This window comes from Oscarella lobularis, chromosome 11 (genome assembly GCF_947507565.1).
Source record: "Oscarella lobularis chromosome 11, ooOscLobu1.1, whole genome shotgun sequence".
NCBI classification, from domain to species: domain Eukaryota; kingdom Metazoa; phylum Porifera; class Homoscleromorpha; order Homosclerophorida; family Oscarellidae; genus Oscarella; species Oscarella lobularis.
Genome location: NC_089185.1, coordinates 3,035,134 through 3,053,594, shown reverse-complemented (window position 1 = coordinate 3,053,594; position 18,461 = coordinate 3,035,134). Strand labels below are relative to the sequence as shown.

At 45.4% G+C, this 18,461-nt stretch overlaps 4 protein-coding genes and 2 long non-coding RNA genes across 8 annotated transcripts; 3 read left to right on the top strand and 3 right to left on the bottom strand.

Moving 5' to 3' along the window:
- Positions 1-56: 56 nt before the first annotated feature.
- Positions 57-4,247, top strand: LOC136193093 (immunoglobulin superfamily DCC subclass member 3-like). The gene is made up of 12 exons (XM_065981886.1): positions 57-212; positions 629-913; positions 1,056-1,643; positions 1,690-1,965; positions 2,013-2,339; positions 2,387-2,680; positions 2,734-2,781; positions 2,832-2,870; positions 2,924-3,074; positions 3,132-3,661; positions 3,726-3,958; positions 4,016-4,247. Exons 1-12 carry the CDS (start codon positions 131-133, stop codon positions 4,100-4,102), a joined length of 2,940 nt encoding a protein of 979 aa, XP_065837958.1. The 5' UTR covers positions 57-130; the 3' UTR covers positions 4,103-4,247.
- A 103-nt stretch (positions 4,248-4,350) lies between these two features.
- Positions 4,351-5,309, bottom strand: LOC136192684 (uncharacterized). The gene is made up of 2 exons (XR_010671208.1): positions 4,690-5,309; positions 4,351-4,639 (listed from the first exon to the last, which is right to left on the bottom strand). It is a non-coding gene; the product is annotated as an uncharacterized lncRNA (long non-coding RNA).
- A 261-nt stretch (positions 5,310-5,570) lies between these two features.
- On the top strand, positions 5,571-8,141 carry LOC136193266 (uncharacterized). Its single transcript, XM_065982123.1, has 9 exons — positions 5,571-5,785; positions 5,839-6,026; positions 6,080-6,338; positions 6,390-6,598; positions 6,655-7,278; positions 7,339-7,472; positions 7,530-7,714; positions 7,772-7,974; positions 8,032-8,141. The coding sequence occupies exons 1-9, from the start codon at positions 5,623-5,625 to the stop codon at positions 8,059-8,061; spliced, it is 1,995 nt and encodes a 664-aa protein (XP_065838195.1). The 5' UTR covers positions 5,571-5,622; the 3' UTR covers positions 8,062-8,141.
- A 2,337-nt stretch (positions 8,142-10,478) lies between these two features.
- Positions 10,479-12,140, bottom strand: LOC136193085 (uncharacterized). Its single transcript, XM_065981876.1, has 3 exons — positions 11,733-12,140; positions 11,109-11,582; positions 10,479-10,880 (listed from the first exon to the last, which is right to left on the bottom strand). The coding sequence occupies exons 1-3, from the start codon at positions 12,138-12,140 to the stop codon at positions 10,479-10,481; spliced, it is 1,284 nt and encodes a 427-aa protein (XP_065837948.1).
- A 1,085-nt stretch (positions 12,141-13,225) lies between these two features.
- LOC136193264 (uncharacterized) lies at positions 13,226-17,633 on the top strand. Of its 3 annotated transcripts, XR_010671298.1 has the most exons (10): positions 13,226-13,229; positions 13,298-13,317; positions 13,600-13,855; positions 13,912-13,950; positions 14,003-15,772; positions 15,822-16,133; positions 16,560-16,647; positions 16,703-16,969; positions 17,021-17,290; positions 17,347-17,633. XR_010671298.1 is itself a non-coding variant. In XM_065982121.1 (7 exons), the coding sequence occupies exons 2-6, from the start codon at positions 13,302-13,304 to the stop codon at positions 16,126-16,128; spliced, it is 2,388 nt and encodes a 795-aa protein (XP_065838193.1). In that variant the 5' UTR covers positions 13,226-13,229; positions 13,298-13,301; the 3' UTR covers positions 16,129-16,133; positions 16,418-16,502. The 3 variants fall into 3 exon arrangements, 2 of the variants coding, with proteins under 2 accessions (XP_065838193.1, XP_065838192.1); XM_065982121.1 differs by lacking the exons at positions 16,560-16,647; positions 16,703-16,969; positions 17,021-17,290; positions 17,347-17,633 and adding an exon at positions 16,418-16,502; XM_065982120.1 differs by lacking the exons at positions 16,560-16,647; positions 16,703-16,969; positions 17,021-17,290; positions 17,347-17,633 and having other exon boundaries at positions 15,822-16,502.
- On the bottom strand, positions 17,590-18,454 carry LOC136193274 (uncharacterized). The gene is made up of 2 exons (XR_010671299.1): positions 18,229-18,454; positions 17,590-18,048 (listed from the first exon to the last, which is right to left on the bottom strand). It is a non-coding gene; the product is annotated as an uncharacterized lncRNA (long non-coding RNA).
- Between the last annotated feature and the right edge of the window lie 7 nt (positions 18,455-18,461).

The following is an 18,461-nucleotide window of genomic DNA, read 5'->3' as shown; positions in this document are numbered from 1 at the left end:
TAGCCCGCTTGACGTCCTCTGCGAGTTTCTGCGAGTTTCTGCGCACCGCTCCTCCGACGCGCGCGTTGTTAGTGTGCGCGTGCGTTGCCAGCAGTCACGCGAAAAAATCCCTACATCTTCTCACAGGGCAATGGCGTTCCTGACGGGTCGTCTCATCCTTTCAATACTTGGAACGATTCTCCTAGAAGCGCTCGTCGCGTCGCAGAATAAAAGTAAGCCGCGCGAACTCGAGACGCGGTGACGCGCTCGATTTTTCAACCGCTCTCGCGTCAGCCTGCGGGCGCAAACGCGTACATCGTTGTTTTCAACTCGCGTTCCCTTTCCTCGCCCGCCGAAACGCTTCGTACGAGGCGCCTATTTGAGCTAAATTGCGCAGTTATCCGACCACGTGATCTCATACCACTGGAACGCGAAACTACACCACGCGACATCGCACACAGGAAAAAAAAACGCCGCGAACCGCGCGAAGAGCTCGCTCGATCGCGCGCACACTCGCACACGCATCGCGATCGAAACAAGAGAGCGTTCCATACACAAGGAACCCCGCAAAGAACAACAAAAGCTCCTATTAGCATAGAACTGTTATGTCTTCCTCATCCCAAGGCGGCGTGTTTTCTCTTTCACCCAGTGGCTCCCATCGAAATCACCAGTCAACCCGAGTCGAGTTTCGCCGAGAGAGGCAAGGCGTTCGTTCTCCAGTGCAGCGCTAATTCGACCATTCCCGTTGCGTGGGTGTGGCTCAAAGAGGGGATCAGCGTCTCTTCTCAATATGCGACGATCTCGCTGGGAAATCTCATATTTAATCCGTTCGTCTATAACAAGAACTATCGCGAAGACGTCGGTTCTTATCAATGCGTCGCCTCAAATCGTTACGGATCAGTCATGAGTCAGGCGGCTTTGGTCCAGGTGGCGGGTAAGACAAATAGAACGTAGAGTGCACGTTTATGCTATTATAATGTAGACGTGAGCGTAAATGCAACGTTGAACGTTTGCTAATGTTTTTATATCTAATGGGACACTTTGAAGAAGGGATAATCGTAATTGATTTCTTCTAGTTCTCGGCAAGATTACTGATCCTTCGAGTCAATCTGTTCACGTTGGCGATATGGTTCGATTCTACGGTGCCGCCGCCACGGCGAGTCCTCGTCCGACATTCACCTGGACTGATCAGTCTGGAACGTTGGTAACGGGATCCAAACAAGGTCGCGTTCACGTTCTTCCCAACGGCGCACTTCATCTGACAGAGATCAGCCTCGCTGACTCACAAACATATAGCGTAAAAATAGAAAATGTTCAAGCCAGTCACACGTCGTCCCCAGCAACTCTGACTGTGACTCAACAATTGAATGGAAGTTGTGTGGCGAAATTCGGGGATTTCCCTGAAAAAGTGACTGTATCCAGCGTTGGACAAACGACTGTCATTGAAGCGGTCATTCAAGATCTGAGTTGCCATCAACAGGGACCATTTATTGGCTGGTCGAGAAACGCGCAGCCAATCAACGTTGCCGGTGAAAATTATCAACTGGTTGTCTATAGCTTGGTGATCAATAACGTTACCTTTGATGACGCTGGACATTATAAAATCCAAGCCGATTTCTCCGGAGGCCATTCAATAGTCGCAAACACTGAATTAGTCATTGAAGGTATGAAATAATTGAGATTGGTTTTTTTGAACTATCGTCTCTTTAGGTCCTCCTGTTATTGAGACTATGTATCCGTCTGTGCAGGACATGCCGAATCGCGGCGTTGCGCGGTTGAATTGCACTGCAAAGGGCCAGCCCTTACCCACACTCAAATGGATCTGGAACAACAAGCCATTGACGGGACCAAACGTTCACATATCATCAAACGGAACTCAACTGGAAATAAGGAACTTTACGGACATCAACAGAGGAGTGTATCAATGTATTGCTACGAATGGGAAAGGAATTCATTTGGCGACGACGTACCTCACAGCAGATGCAGGCACGTGTATAAATAATTAACGTATATAATTAATTATTTGTTTCTAGATGGTCCTCCGGGTCCCGTTAGCAATCTATCTCTAACGTCATCCAATGAGAAGGTCTTTGTCATGTGGTACCAGCCGTCATTTCCTAATGGGATTATCACCGATTATTTGATTTATTACGGAGTTGGTGCTCTTACAGCTGACAGAAGTTCTCGTTTCTTTACCTATTCCGTTCCATCCAATGTGATGTCCTCGCAGCAATTCAAAACTCACTTACCTATTAATTCAATACAATACGAATCAATATACAGTGTCATAATTGTTGCAAGGACGTCAGGTGGAAAAGGCGACCCAAGCGCTCTCATAACCCATTTCATTGAGCCAATCGGTAACAGAGATAAAAATACCAAAAATTCATTTTAACTCTGTCTCTAGCTCCCAGTGGTCCTCCGTTGGGTGTCAGCGTCAAATTCATGAACTCCGGTTTATTGGTATCGTGGTCTCCACCTGACGACTCTCTCCGGCACGGCACAATCGTTTTCTATCGCATTCAGTACGTTGACAGTAAGGGGAGTCAAGACACGGTCCGCGTCGACGGGAACGCGAGAGAATTTCAGCTACCCGTCGCCGATGACGTCGACGAAGTGACGGCGAGCGTAGCGGCGGCTACGAGGAATTCAAAAGGGGATGAATTGTGGGGACCCTACAGTGAAAAAATAATTGGAAAAGGTACGGGATATATTGACATGCGGAGTAGCGGGCTATTTGATTTTTTTTATTAGTCAGTATGCCTACTACACCAGCAGCACGCATCCCAACTACTGAGTCAAGTAAGTATTATCGTTTTGCACACACACCGTTCCAATTTTTCTTTCTCTAGTAATGCCAACAATTAATACAACGTCTGACACCGATTCAAGTAGCCTCACTTGTACAATTAATTAAAAATAATTTTGATCTTGTTCTTTCTAGCTGACGTTCCAATCGTCGACGATGTCCTTCAAATTCTTATCTACGTCATTCCCGCGGCGTCGGCCGTCGTGGTTTTTATCATCGTAGCAATTGTAATCTGCTGCTGCTGCCGTCACATCAGCAGCAGCAGCGAAGAAGACGCGGAAAAATCGTAAGCAATCTCTAAAACCCCCACGTATAATTTCTATTTATGATTATTTACATACAGCAAAAGCGTTTCGTCTTTCGAAAGCAAACCCATCGAACTAAAGACAACCGAACGATTCACCGTCTCCCCTACCAACGCAAACGGCGCCGGCGGCGGCGGCGAAGAGCAAACGACTCCCCCATCCCGCATGCGTTCGTTCGCTCCCACAAAAGAAGACCTCAATCTCGCGAGACGCGTCGCGAGTCCGCCGCGAGCGCCGGTGCACATCGACGGGAAGCCCTTCGCCGCCGCGCTAACGGTTCACGCCGAGCAAGCTCCGCCGCCGTACGCCGAACCGGACGTGGATCGAAGTCGTCCGCCGCCGCCGCCCGTCGCGCCGAAGCCCAACGGTCGCGTTCACGCGAAGCGGAGACGAATGAGGCTTCCGGAGTTGCACATTCCGCCGGCGCCGGCCGACGACGATGATGACGTCGTCAAGGAGACGTCTCGTCTTATGTCGTCGCCTCAGCGTCGAATGAGTATCAAGGAGCAGAACCAGTTGGATATGATGATGGATGAATTGGTTGCGTCTCCAACGACCCAGAGTCCAGGTAGAGAGAGAGAGAGAGAGAGAGTGAATCGGAAATAATGTAAGTGATTTTCTCTCTTTCTCAGAAAATCGACCTGTGTCTTTGGAAGCGATGTTGGATTCGGGTCCTTCGCGGTCGGAGACGCAGTCGCCGCCGCCGCTTCCTCCGCCGCCGCCACCCGCTGTCGACTATTTAGATGACGACGATGACGACGAAGAAGACGTCTTGTCTCCGCCTCGCCCGCCTCCGCCTGTTTACCCAGAGAAAAAGGAGCCTGAGAAGTTGGAGAGAACGCAGAAATTAGAAGCTGAAGATGTGGTAAGATTACTGCTACTCTATAGCTATTCCTCCAACGTAGCCACGTTATTCTTTTAGCTCGATGATCTGATGAAGCAGCTGGAACTGGAGACGGAAAATTTGGGGGATCTTTTGGACGCGAGTATATACGAGAACATGGCGTAGACACGTGTACATATAAAAAGAACGTTTTTAATTGCGAGTGATGTGCTTTTTTCATGCATGTGTGACGACCGTCTCTTTGTACTTTTTAGCTAGCTTTTTAATGAGCACGCACTGCCAGAAGAGAAGAATGAACGGGTAGGAGAAACTTCGCGTCGGTTTGTATCCGGGGTTGGGAGCGCTGGTTTTTTGCAGACCGGCGATAGGTTCGTTCGTCTCTCGGGAGGCTCTAGCAACGCGTATTAGAGCACTTTAGAAGCACGTTTATTTAGAACATAAAAAAGCTACGCACAAGCTACAAAGAATTTTACGCGAGCGTGCAGCGTAAAAAAACGTCGATTCCGCATTCGATCGTTCGTTTCTCTGCGATCCATTTCTCTTTTTTATTCGAAGCGTATTCTTCACGATTCCGCGCATTCGATCGTTCGTTTCGCTGCGATCCATTCTCTTTTATTCGTAGCGTATTCTTCAGCGGCATCAATTTCCTTTCACCTAAACACAAAAAGAAATCCTAACAGCCTAAAAAAGAAGTCCTTCCACCTAAACAAAAAAAAGAAGTCAGTTATCTGTCAAATAATCGTTTTACGTACCTTTTGATTTGCGTCCATATTCGCGTTACCCAGGCTACACCACGGGGAGGTTTGGACGCGTTCGTAGCCCAGGGAAGTCTTCGCAAAGCGATGACCCCCTTCCAAAAAGTGTCGGGCGAGTTGCGGGTCATCGGCCACTCCGATCAGTACCGCCTGGACGAGAAACGGCCCCTAAAACCGAGTCCCCCGGCTCGTTGGTACCAAAGCCTTCGGTATGTCTTCCTGGGAAGAACCGGGCCTTGCGGAAGTGGAGAACAGGCCGACCTTGTAGAGTCGACAGGGAAGGCAGTGCAATGCCCAAGTCGAGGTCTCCTGGGCCAGGTCATCCTCCGTCTAATCGTGCCAATGGTGAGATAAGTGCCGGCAACCAGACCGCTTGCAACACCCCCTCCAAGTCGTGCCCGCTCGAGCCTAGCGCGGGCCGTACTTGTTCGGCAACAATAAGACATCGGCGACCTTTCCGCCCAGTGCGTAAACCGAGGCCGAAGCCCTCCATCGCCCTGCCTACGGGTTCCGGCACGGATTATCCGTGGGCCACGCTGAAACAACAACCCAGAACTTGCCTTATGTCTTCCCCCTGCCGGTCCGATCAAGGAATTGACGCAGCGAACCGCGACGCATCCACCCTCAGCCGCAACTGAAGGAAAATCGGTGTGCGCGTCGCTTTTGAACAGCGTAGCCCCGCCCAGCTCGCTCATTGGTCCCTCGGAGTCACGTGGGCTCAATCTAGCGCTTCGATTGGTTTGACCCATTAGGCGTGAATTCGAAAACCGGTTTGAAAACCGGTTTGACTGAGCAAGATCAGGCAAGCATAGATATGATGCAAGATCATGCAAGACGGCTGACGCAAGCTAGCACGTGCGTTACGCCTCAACCAAACATGGCGTCCACGCGTGAGCTCATGCATGGATCACGCGAACAAACGACAACGCCATGGTCCTTCTTCGTCTGCGTGCAGCGCTCGAAACGCGAGCCAACATCGTCATCGACGTTCCTCACGACTGGACGTGCGCGCAATTGACGTCGTGTTTGCAAGAAAGCGAAACGATCGACAGGAGCGACGAAATTCGACTCTACGAATGCTGGCGAGGATGCGGTACAGCAAAAAAACACATCGCAGACTACTATAACGCTAATCGCTTCGAGTAGAACGAGAGCTATCGCCAGACGAGAAGCCTGTGCAACTTTTACAAGAGTGGGGCATCCATCAGCGTGAAGTCTCTTTCCGAATTCGAGATCGACCTCGATTCGCCTTACCTCGTGCTTCTAAGCAACGAAAATCGGCTAATAAGAAATTTCGTCTGAAAGCGAGTGTTCGACAGAGAGAGCCAAGTGGTGTAAGTTTCTCAACTTCTTTACTGTTGCCATGGTGAACGTTGTTTTTCTATAGATGGGCGCCCAGGAAGTGGAAGCAACGTACAGTCGGATTGTTGAGCAGCAGGCACGGCGTCTCCGTCGACTCGACGCCGATCTCCAACAAGCGGAGAGTCGACTCGAAAAATTACGACACAACGAAACGACACGAGAAAATGAGAAAGAAGAACTGGATCACTTAAAAGATATTCACGACAGACAGAGCAAGGAGCTAGAGCAGTTAAAAGTCGTCAAAACCAAAGTAGAAACCCAAAAGGCAGTCAACTCAGAAAAGGGTACGTGAGATATGTCACTCATTATATGAATATTAGAGATTTGTTCTGCAGCGAAAGAGGTCGTTCATTTGCGTCAGGAGTCCATAGCTATTCGTCAGGACTTCATTCGAACGCAGGAGCACTTGAAGTCTCTTCAGCACTCTCTCGAACTATCGCAAGCTCTCTCCGCTCAAGGACGTCAAAGAGACGACACAGACGAAACGGAGACAGAAAGACGGACTAAGGAAAGTGAAGTCGAACGACTCAAAGGAGAAATAATAGTCAGTATTTAATTAATAAGATTTTATTTATTTATTTATTTATTTAATTTCTTAAGCTTCGAGGAAAGATACACGATTTTCAAAATCGCAAATTGCGATACGCAAAGGACGTTCTCATACGACGCGTCCAAGAATTGAACAAACTCGACGACACGGTAAACGAACTCAACGAAAAACTCGCACTCAAATGGAAAAAACCTCGAACAAAAGAAATCAAAAAAGAACCGTCAAAATCGCCGTCACTCGTTCCCAAACACTCCGACATGCGTTTACCGGCGAGACGAAAAACGTCACTTAAGACGAAACAACGACGTCCCAACTCACTCGACTTATCACATCTCTCAGCTCTACACGTGGACCCTTCGACGTCATCAAGCCAACGTAGAGCGCTCTCACTCATCCTCGAACCCGAAGAGCCGAAGACTTCTGTATTGAGTCTTCTTCCTACGACGTCGTATCCTTCGCCGTCGATTCTTCCGAAGGTTTCGTCGTCCGGTCCCGCTGTCGTTTTTCGACGCGTCGATCGATCGCGCGGGTCGGGTCGTTGGAAGCGGCTCTCGCAGTCGAAGCGCTTGGGACGAGATAAAGCGAAGCGCGGTGTCTCGTTTGAACCGTTGACTGTTCTACTGAGCGCCGCTCTGGACGGAGACCTAAACGCAGTAAAAGATCACTTGAAACTGGTAAATAATATTGATGTGTCACCCCCTTCCAAATTAATTAATTATTCTTTCTCTATCCAGGTTGATGATCCTAGTAAAGAGACTCAAGACGGCGTGACGGCACTTCATAACGCGACGTACGGTAATCATTTTGAGGTTGTTCAATATCTCGTCGACGTGGGTTCCGACGTTAATGCATCGGACGTCGAAGCTTGGTAAGAGTGCGGATATATAACGGGTTTTATTGACTTGATATCTTTTTTTTTGTATAGGACGCCTCTGCATTTGGCTGCGTCTGTATCGGCGACTGAAATTGCTGGGTATCTTATTCGAAATGGCGCGTCTGTATACGCGCAGACGTTGGACGGCGATACGCCGCTTGAAGTCGCTATCGATGAACTGACTGAAGAGAATTTCGTCGAGGGAAAGGAAAACGAATGCATAGAAATCCTAAGAGGTAAATAAAAATTATTGTCTGCATATGATTGATATTTCGCTTTTTTTCTCTCTTTAGAAGCTCAGATTCATTTGGGTACGAAGAACGACAGACGTGTCTATGCTCTCTATCCCTATGAAACGTCAGAGGAAGACGAACTTGCCTTTGACGTGAACGAAGTCCTGCGCGTCGTTCGACGCGGAGACGACGACGAAATCGAGTGGTGGTGGGTAGCGAACGAGCAAGGAGCCGAAGGATACGCGCCAAGAAATTATTTATCGGTAAGCGTGGAAAAAATTCGAAATAAATAAATCATCCTATAAGAAAATTATATGCAGCTCTACCCCAAGCGATTGCCAATGCTGTAAGCACAGAAAGACTCAAGAACGACAAGTAGGGCTTTTTTAAAACATATTGATTGTGTGTGTATATAAACAACAACGTCACTTTGGCACATTCCACTGCGCATACTCCGTGACTCACTCGACTCCTTTTACGATCAGATGTCTGCCGTTTTCTCGGCAGCGACGACCGTTCGCTCCATTCCGCGCCTCTTTCGAGTGTCGTGCGCAGCTTATCATAAGAACGTAAGGTCGCGGGACTCGGGGAGGGGCGATATGGCGTCGTTCGTGAGTGGGTTCACACTTCTTGTTTTCCAAGGTCATCGACCATTACGAGAATCCTAGAAACGTGGGCAGTCTCGACAAAAGCGAACAGAACGTCGGAACGGGTCTCGTCGGCGCTCCAGCCTGCGGCGACGTGATGAAACTGCAGGCGAGCGAGAAACGGGGTCCCCCCCTTTCCACCTTTTACGATTTCCTCACTAGATCAAAGTGGAAGACGGTAAGATTGTCGATGCGAAGTTTAAGACGTTCGGATGCGGATCGGCTATTGCGTCGAGCTCGCTCGCCACGGAATGGATCAAAGGAAAAACGGTAGAGTTTTTAAAATTTTTTGTATTTTCAATGGAAAAATGTCTCGACTCTACTAAGACTTCTGAAGCTCTCGATATCAAGAATTCTCATATAGCGAAGGAGCTCTCTCTTCCGCCTGTCAAATTGCATTGTTCGAGTCAGTCGCAGTCTCTCTGAGTCATCCACTTGTTGCTCATACATTTTTCCTTAGTGTTGGCTGAAGATGCTATCAAGGCAGCTTTGAATGATTTTCAAGTGAAGCAGCAGCACCAGAGGGAAGATGAAGAATCAGTGGCTATTTCAGCTGCTACATAACCTATGGATTAGTTTGCATGGCACAGAGCGAAAACCAAGCAGTACACAGTATACAAAGATCCATTCTATAAACGTCTTCTGTTGGTTTATATGTAGCTAGCAATTTAGCCCTGTTGATTGAGCACCTACCACCTTATACATGCAGTGTGGTTAGAAGCTCAGAGCAAGCTTTTCCAACGTCTCAGGGTTCTCACTACCTAATCATAGCTAAATTTTTTTAGTTTCCCGAGTTCTAACTCGTTTCTCACTCTTTTTTCATTCTTTCCTTTTATTTGACCTGCACTACTTTTTCTTGTTTTGTGTGATACGCGTGGTATTTAGCGGATATGTTTTATAGATTGATCGTTTGCTTAGCACCGGTTGGGTGGGGGTGAAAATTTCGTAAGTCCAACTAAGGATGGAATAGCCGGAATAATTTCTCACGAGGGCTTCAAAAGGGATCACCAAACAGCTTACAAGAGTTAATGCCGGGCTCCTGGCTGTCTCGACGCCTAAACTATTATTCCTTTTTGATAACGGGCCAAAAAAAAAACGAGCTCAAGCGGGAATCGAGGTCTCAAGGGTCATTTCAGTAGATGCATATAACAGGCATTTTATAAGGTGGGTAGGCGTATGATGCAAGTGAACGGGATCATATCTTGACGGAAGAATGCTGATTGGCTTTGAAGCGACGCAGTTAAGAAATCTAGAACCATCAGAAGAAAGTCGCTGTTTTTTCTTCCTTTTCAGTAGACGACTAAAAGAACGATGATCCATCGCTTGACAGGTGAATGGTCTACCTCAGTGACGTTGAAACGTGAGAATTGTTTGGCGTGGTTCTCGTTCAACCTCTTCCCAGGCTACGTCTTCTGATCAAAAAAGCCGCGGCTTTTCGAACCTTAGCTGTAGCCGTACGTACGCTCGCTTGGTTCTTTGAGATTCGCGCACCATAGACACAATGATTGCACCATGCACATACACAGTAGTAAGTACAGATGACTCATAGAAATATCTATGGATGCACCATTATATAGATAGTCGCGCTTGCGCACAATAAGTGAGTAGTACTGAGTACCATACAGTACTTCGCCAGCGAATCGTCCTTTTATCGTCGGAAAAAAGTGGTAGGAAGGGGAAGAGATCTGTACCATTGCTGTCTATGACGATTTCAAGTTTGGGGCTTGCTGTGGGGCTTCCGCACACCTTTCCAGAAATCCTAAGCTTCTTCCTTGCGCTAAAGGGTGTATCATGATTAGCCAGCAACTTTATCACAGCAGACTAACTTTGCCTTATAACACAAGCCTCCAGTTCCGAACTTTCGGTTGGGACTCTAAGATCCCGTGACCGGGTCACAGAAAGGCAGACATTAGATATAGAGGGTCATGTACTAGGGGCTCAACAAGGTGCTTTTGCCTCTTTCAGCAGCCTGATAATCGCTGCAGAGCCGGCATGACATCGTACAGTATCTCTTTTTTAGACAGTGACGTCCTCGCCTTTGTGAAGACACAACAAGGCAATCTAAAATAAAATCGGTGCACATTAGCACACTACTAATTTGTTTGGGTCACTAATTCTCTTCAAGCGCACAAATAGAAGAATGTAAGACTTGGTTTCTTTAGTAGATTGTGACTAATTTGTCTTTCTTTTCGCTTCAATCGCACCAATAGGGCGTAAGACATATCTAGATGACGATTGTATTCCGTGACTAATTCTTTTCTTTGTTTTCTCTTCAATCGCACCAATAGCTTGTAAGACATATCTAGATGACGATTGTATTCCGTGACTAATTCTTTTCTTTGTTTTCTCTTCAATCGCACCAATAGGGAGTAAGACATATCTAGATGACGATTGTATTCCGTGACTAATTCTTTTCTTTGTTTTCTCTTCAATCGCACCAATAGGGAGTAAGACATATCTAGATGACGATTGTATTCCGTGACTAATTCTTTTCTTTGTTTTCTCTTCAATCGCACCAATAGCTTGTAAGACATATCTAGATGACGATTGTATTCCGTGACTAATTCTTTTCTTTGTTTTCTCTTCAATCGCACCAATAGCTTGTAAGACATATCTAGATGACGATTGTATTCCGTGACTAATTCTTTTCTTTGTTTTCTCTTCAATCGCACCAATAGCTTGTAAGACATATCTAGATGACGATTGTATTCCGTGACTAATTCTTTTCTTTGTTTTCTCTTCAATCGCACCAATAGGGCGTAAGACATATCTAGATGACGATTGTATTCCGTGACTAATTCTTTTCTTTGTTTTCTCTTCAATCGCACCAATAGGAAGTAAGACATATCTAGATGACGATTGTATTCCGTGACTAATTCTTTTCTTTGTTTTCTCTTCAATCGCACCAATAGGGAGTAAGACATATCTAGATGACGATTGTATTCCGTGACTAATTCTTTTCTTTGTTTTCTCTTCAATCGCACCAATAGGGCGTAAGACATATCTAGATGACGATTGTATTCCGTGACTAATTCTTTTCTTTGTTTTCTCTTCAATCGCACCAATAGGGCGTAAGACATATCTAGATGACGATTGTATTCCGTGACTAATTCTTTTCTTTGTTTTCTCTTCAATCGCACCAATAGGGAGTAAGACATATCTAGATGACGATTGTATTCCGTGACTAATTCTTTTCTTTGTTTTCTCTTCAATCGCACCAATAGCTTGTAAGACATATCTAGATGACGATTGTATTCCGTGACTAATTCTTTTCTTTGTTTTCTCTTCAATCGCACCAATAGCTTGTAAGACATATCTAGATGACGATTGTATTCCGTGACTAATTCTTTTCTTTGTTTTCTCTTCAATCGCACCAATAGGGAGTAAGACATATCTAGATGACGATTGTATTCCGTGACTAATTCTTTTCTTTGTTTTCTCTTCAATCGCACCAATAGGGAGTAAGACATATCTAGATGACGATTGTATTCCGTGACTAATTCTTTTCTTTGTTTTCTCTTCAATCGCACCAATAGCTCGTAAGACATATCCAGATGACGATTGTATTCCTTGACTAATTCTTTTCTTTGTTTTCTCTTCAATCGCACCAATAGGGAGTAAGACATATCTAGATGACGATTGTATTCCGTGACTAATTCTTTTCTTTGTTTTCTCTTCAATCGCACCAATAGGGAGTAAGACATATCTAGATGACGATTGTATTCCGTGACTAATTCTTTTCTTTGTTTTCTCTTCAATCGCACCAATAGCTCGTAAGACATATCCAGATGACGATTGTATTCCTTGACTAATTCTTTTCTTTGTTTTCTCTTCAATCGCACCAATAGGGAGTAAGACATATCTAGATGACGATTGTATTCCGTGACTAATTCTTTTCTTTGTTTTCTCTTCAATCGCACCAATAGCTTGTAAGACATATCTAGATGACGATTGTATTCCGTGACTAATTCTTTTCTTTGTTTTCTCTTCAATCGCACCAATAGGGCGTAAGACATATCTAGATGACGATTGTATTCCGTGACTAATTCTTTTCTTTGTTTTCTCTTCAATCGCACCAATAGCTTGTAAGACATATCTAGATGACGATTGTATTCCGTGACTAATTCTTTTCTTTGTTTTCTCTTCAATCGCACCAATAGGGCGTAAGACATATCTAGATGACGATTGTATTCCGTGACTAATTCTTTTCTTTGTTTTCTCTTCAATCGCACCAATAGGGCGTAAGACATATCTAGATGACGATTGTATTCCGTGACTAATTCTTTTCTTTGTTTTCTCTTCAATCGCACCAATAGGGAGTAAGACATATCTAGATGACGATTGTATTCCGTGACTAATTCTTTTCTTTGTTTTCTCTTCAATCGCACCAATAGGATGTAAGACATATCTAGATGACGATTGTATTCCGTGACTAATTCTTTTCTTTGTTTTCTCTTCAATCGCACCAATAGCTTGTAAGACATATCTAGATGACGATTGTATTCCGTGACTAATTCTTTTCTTTGTTTTCTCTTCAATCGCACCAATAGGGAGTAAGACATATCTAGATGACGATTGTATTCCGTGACTAATTCTTTTCTTTGTTTTCTCTTCAATCACACCAATAGGGCGTAAGACATATCTAGATGACGATTGTATTCCGTGACTAATTCTTTTCTTTGTTTTCTCTTCAATCGCACCAATAGGGCGTAAGACATATCTAGATGACGATTGTATTCCGTGACTAATTCTTTTCTTTGTTTTCTCTTCAATCGCACCAATAGCTTGTAAGACATATCTACATGACGATTGTATTCCGTGACTAATTCTTTTCTTTGTTTTCTCTTCAATCGCACCAATAGGAAAAAGAGGTTCTAGTTATTCCTCTAAGCTTAGTCACTGAGATTAATTTGTGATTTTTTCTATCTTTTACTTTTAGGCAAATGATGCTGTTGTCAGGTTTGACTGTACCTAGGGGCGTGGCACATTCGAATTACCTCCGGGAGTCGCCGACGTTGGATGACGAACGGTCGTCTCATTTGGTCTGAAAGAGAGACGATCGAATGCGACTAAAGCTACTTGATTGTTCGTGTTGGCCTACCAACGCTTTTCGAAGGCGCAAGAACTAACATTATTGCCATTGCCTATGCGTACGCGAACGCGAACGAACCAAGAAAAAGAAACTCCTCTATTGCCACGCCCCTAGTATTCCAGCAAGTTTTGTTTTTACTGTTTTCGTAGGAACTGTTAAAGTTGCTCGAGTTCGCCTGAATGTTATTGGTCAAGATGGAGTGGGAAAGACTTGTCTTGTCCGGCTCCTTCTTGGCCAAGCGTTCGAAGAGCACGCTAGCACATGTGGGATCGACCTCAGTAAAGCCAGCGTCACCTTGATGAAGTCTCACTGCTCAACGATTGATGGGGATCCTACCATGTGGCAGCGATTGTCTTGGAAAGAGCACAAGGAGAAATTGAATCAGGCTTTTGGAAGTGCTGACAGGTCTTCTTCTATAATTTGCTTCAAGTTAATTAATTGTACAAGTGATACATATATAGGCCAGAAGCTGGCCAGAAACAGGAAGAGAAGAAAGGAGGGTATCTGGAAACTTGGGCATTTTATACTTCAATGTGTACAATGTATTTGTAGATTCATTTCAGCACAAATCGGCGCAGAGTCCTGCAAACCACATCCGCTGACCAAAGAGCAACTTGATGAAATAGAAGCATTAGTAAATGATTCAACACGACTTGGAGGTCAGACAGATGTCATCCTGATGACAATCTGCGATTTTGGCGGACAAGAGCCATTCCTGACGGCTCATGCAGCTCTTATGCCATCCAGCCCTCTCTCCATGTACATGCTCGTGTTCAATGGAGCTCAACTTCTCACCGATAAAGCGACATCATCTTTTCGAATGAAAGGCATCGACGGTCGAATCGTTCATGAGTCACAAAAGCTCTGTCGAATGCAGACTAATGACGACTTTCTAAAACATTGGGCTTCGTCTGTGCTAATTGCTCATCCTCCTCAGCAGGCCGGCTCATTTTTTGGTGAAGAAGTTGAAAGACTTCCAGCGATTTTTCCGATTGCCACTCACCGGAAGCTCGCTGAAGCTCGGTTTAAACAGAGATATCTCTGGTTTAAAAGCGTTAATTTTATTAAGGCTAACGATGACCATCTAAAACACTTGTTTTGGAAAAATAAGTGCCAGCACCACTTCGTACCTCCTTCGTCTTCAAATCTTGACGTTTGCTTTCCAGTTGAAAATAAAATGTCTGGTACAGATGAACCTGTTGCCAGAGAAATCAGAGATAAAGTGAACAAAATTGCTAAGAGTTATTGGCAGAAACAAGCTGAGCAACCAGCACGCTGGCTGAAATTCGAAGACGCACTAGGAGAACTTAAAAGCATAACCGGACGTTATACAGCAGGACTTGATGAAGTGAAAGAAGTTGCTCGTTTGTGTCACATTGTTGATGAAAGGGAACTTGGAGAAGCTTTAATTCATTTGATGAACGTGGGTGCCGTTTACCACTTTCCCGAAATTCCCGGGCTAAGGAATATCGTTTTTCACGATTTTAATTGGCTATTTAATCTGTTGGCTTCGTTCGTCGGCTCAGTACACTCAAAGCCAAAAGGTCTTAGGCCGCATTGGCAAGAAGCCGTTGAGTCTGGATTTCTTTCTCTTCAATTGGTGGATTATTTGCTAAAAAACGTTGCTGAAGTGGAAGAAAGAGACTTTGATGCAGCAAAGGGTATTCTTTGTCACTTTGACGTACTTACCGAAAAGGAAGAAGGGTCAAGCGACAAAGGCTACTATAGCGCTTGCTTCATACAGGACGATTTTCAGCGCGAGACCAAGTTCAGCCAAGCGTTCAAGTGCAGTCAGAAATCATCACTTCCTCTTCCACTTCTCATTTTTGCCAAAGACGTTCTATTTTTCCCCGAGCCGCTTTATTTCCGCTTGGCTACGCGTATAATTGGAAAGCGTTCTATGGCATCTGCTGATTCCGTGCAACTCAAGAGAAATCGACTTATCTTTTTTATCTCGCCTGGAGTCAACGCGGAATTCTTATACCAAGGTACGAGGAACTGTGTGTCTGTGACTCTTTTTCCGAACAACGAAAGGAAGCCATTGACGGAGGAGCAAAACTCTAAACTTCCTAAGGCTTGCCATGAATTTCGCGAGTGGCTCATTAAAAGCGTTGACGAGGCAAAGCAACGCGGCATGGCGGGACTGCAGACGGAATTGTATTGTCAAGTTGAGGAAACGAAGCCAAAGGGCCAATTTTCTGAGACTCTAGCCAAACTGGAAGGATTTAGTGCGGATACGGATATGTGGTCGGTGGCTAAAGGAACTCGTCAGTTAGACGACGAAGAGCTTGACGGCATGAAGCTGTGGTTTGATAAAACAAAGTAATTTTCGAAATTTTATAAAGAATGTTGACTGGTATTTCGTTTATAGGATCGGGTTGCCGGCTGTGGCAGACAGTGACAGGCCTTTACCGGACCTGATTTTGGCTGTTTGTCGTGTTGGGCAAAGGAAGTGGAGAGAGATTGGAATGTATCTGAAGCTTAGCCTTAATAAGTTGGAGCAGATTGGCCAGGATAATTCATCAAACGAGTATCGCCTAAGAATCATTATTGAAGATTGGATGTTAGAAGCTAAGAGCGCTACTGTCAAGAAGTTGTTTGCGGCATGTAAGCTGGCAGACGTTGCGCGGAACTCTATTGAAGAGGAATATGCGAGAATAGCCACCGAGGGTCATTGACACAGGTACACGTATAGTTTAGAAATAAATTAACAGCTGCATGCTTGACCTCCCCCGGTTTCGTAAATGTCCACAAGCACATACAACCCATTGCTATACCGAATGTACAGTGGTACTGTATTACTTGTGTTGATGAAATTGACGCTTGAATGGCGACGAAATTCATGTGAGCCAGTATTTTAGTGAGCCAGTATTTTAGTGAGCAGCTCCCAAAAATATTTTTGTGATATCCGTATGTCTAATTATTTAATCTGTGGAGTCCTAACTTGTTTCTCACTCTTTTTTACAGCATTTTGACCTACACTTTTAGTTTTTCTTTTTTTGTGATAATCGTGACTGAGGTGTTGTTTTATAGAGTGACCGTACTATTGGCACCGGCGGGTAGATTGGAGGGTGAAAAGTTCGTAGGTCCAATTAATGATGGAATTTAGGAATTTCTCTTTAACGCACGCTATCATCGCAGGAATGTTCTGTCTGGAAAGAAAATCTACCGAAAAATGCGGATTGGCTACGAAACGAGTACGATTATGCAGCTAAGAGCCATCAGAGCGTCTGACTTTTACTTCCTTTCCAGTTCACGACAAGTCAATCGCTCGTATCGCGACAAGAGTGAATCGTGCGACGTTCACCGACATCAAAATGCGAAACGCAAGGCTCGACTGACCGAATGAAGCTCAAGCGGGAAGCGAGGGCCTCAAAAGGAATCGCCGAACAGCTCAGAAGAGTGAAAAGCCAGGCTCTCCGGCTGTCTCTGACATAGACCGGAAGAGAAAAACTATTATTCAAGCCTTCTGACCAAAAAAACGAGCTCAAGCAGGGAATCGAGGTCTCGACGGTTAAGGTTAAATTAATTCAGTGTATATAGTTAGCAATTTATGACGCTGTTGGGTAGGGCGTCTTGACGATTGGCTTCGAAATGATACAGCTAAGAAATATAGAACCATCATCAGAAGGGTCGCTGCTTTGCTTCCTTTCAGTCAGTCGGCAACTTGTTGCTCGACGGGTAAGACGTCGAAACGGAAGATGCAAAGCTTGACGGACTGCATGAAGCTCAAGTGGGAATCATTGAGATCGTCCAGAGTCAAAGCCAAAACTCTGACAGTCTCGACGTTGACCAGAGGGAGCACGGGAAATGGAGTTGGAAATAAGCACGAGCACGCAGGTACGTGTGTCTTATACACAGTGTAGTAATCGTACCAATCATCTCGTCTCTTCCAGCCGAAAGAGCTCAAACGGAAAATGGAGAGATCATCAGATCATCGGATTTGGATCGAAAGAAGAGTCAAAGGCAAAGCTTCAACGTCGACCACCAAGGAAAAGACTGACTGTTTACTTTTACGTAGTCAGTAGACGTCATAGCGTCTCCGGTGCAAGTAGAATTCGCGTGCGCGGTTCGTAGAGGGTCTCCGGGGTCCTGGGCAAGACCCCGTCCATCAGAAACTGCCCGCGTAGTGCACAGTATGGGGAACGCATGTTAATTTTTATTCAATAAACCCGGAAGTAACCCGGAAGTGCAAAACAACAAAAAATGAACGTCCTTCCGGCGTCTTCAGGTGAAGGGCCCTTCACCCAGGCCCTCTTTCGGGGAGACAGCGACCCATCTGTCCCGGGGGTGCCTTTATATACCAAGGCACAGGTGGACCGCTATTGTACCCACCGCGTCTTGCCCAAGTGGGGTAGCAGTTTATCACTCATGCCACGGGAGTAGGGGATTGAATCCCCTGCGTTTGCGCCGCGTTTAACCTCTCTGGCTCGAGTTGGGCCGGTTTTATTTAGTCACCTCGGGACCCGGAGGTGAATGGCGACATCGGAAAGCTCTTCATCTGCCTCGTCGGTATGTCCACGCCGAGTCACTGAACTACAAACGATTTTAGGAATATAAACTGCCTTACCTTTCTCAAGTGGAAATCGCAGTCACTCCTATATAATGAAAACACAATCTAAGTTCATTTCCTTCGCTTGGGACAAATCCGTTCTCCGACCCCTTTAGATTTGAATCAAGTCGTTGCAGGGCCTGCAGCGACTTGATTAAAATAAAATCCAAGGGGTTGGAGAACAGAGTCAGCAGGCCTCAAAAGGGTCCTCAGCTCTATCACTGACCTTATACACGATTCTCCGCTTATCACGGCTGCATCGTGGTCGAGCAACGAACGTTTCGCGATCCTTGTCTTCGGACAACCTTCGACGATGCAGAAAGGCAAAGAAAGATCCTTCTGACCTACTTTACTTACTTGATCACCTCCTGCGTTTCGCTTTAGACGTTTGCATGCACGTTTGGGCTCGATCGCACCATCCTGAAGTCTTTTTGAGCCCGCTAAGTCAAGTAGCAAACT

Coding starts and splice junctions, on each gene's coding strand:
- LOC136193093 (XM_065981886.1), top strand. CDS start 131: ATGGCGTTCCTGACGGGTCGTCTCATCCTTTCAATACTTGGAACGATT. Junction 1,966..2,012: donor GTACCTCACAGCAGATGCAG/GCACGTGTATAA, acceptor ATTTGTTTCTAG/ATGGTCCTCCGGGTCCCGTT. Junction 2,340..2,386: donor CCATTTCATTGAGCCAATCG/GTAACAGAGATA, acceptor CTCTGTCTCTAG/CTCCCAGTGGTCCTCCGTTG.
- LOC136193266 (XM_065982123.1), top strand. CDS start 5,623: ATGGTCCTTCTTCGTCTGCGTGCAGCGCTCGAAACGCGAGCCAACATC. Junction 6,599..6,654: donor GACTCAAAGGAGAAATAATA/GTCAGTATTTAA, acceptor TAATTTCTTAAG/CTTCGAGGAAAGATACACGA. Junction 7,715..7,771: donor ATGCATAGAAATCCTAAGAG/GTAAATAAAAAT, acceptor TTCTCTCTTTAG/AAGCTCAGATTCATTTGGGT.
- LOC136193085 (XM_065981876.1), bottom strand. CDS start 12,140: ATGTCTTACGAGCTATTGGTGCGATTGAAGAGAAAACAAAGAAAAGAA. Junction 11,583..11,732: donor ATATGTCTTACTCCCTATTG/GTGCGATTGAAG, acceptor ATGTCTTACAAG/CTATTGGTGCGATTGAAGAG. Junction 10,881..11,108: donor ATATGTCTTACGCCCTATTG/GTGCGATTGAAG, acceptor ATGTCTTACAAG/CTATTGGTGCGATTGAAGAG.
- LOC136193264 (XM_065982121.1), top strand. Junction 13,856..13,911: donor GCTTTTGGAAGTGCTGACAG/GTCTTCTTCTAT, acceptor ATACATATATAG/GCCAGAAGCTGGCCAGAAAC. Junction 15,773..15,821: donor CTGTGGTTTGATAAAACAAA/GTAATTTTCGAA, acceptor TTTCGTTTATAG/GATCGGGTTGCCGGCTGTGG.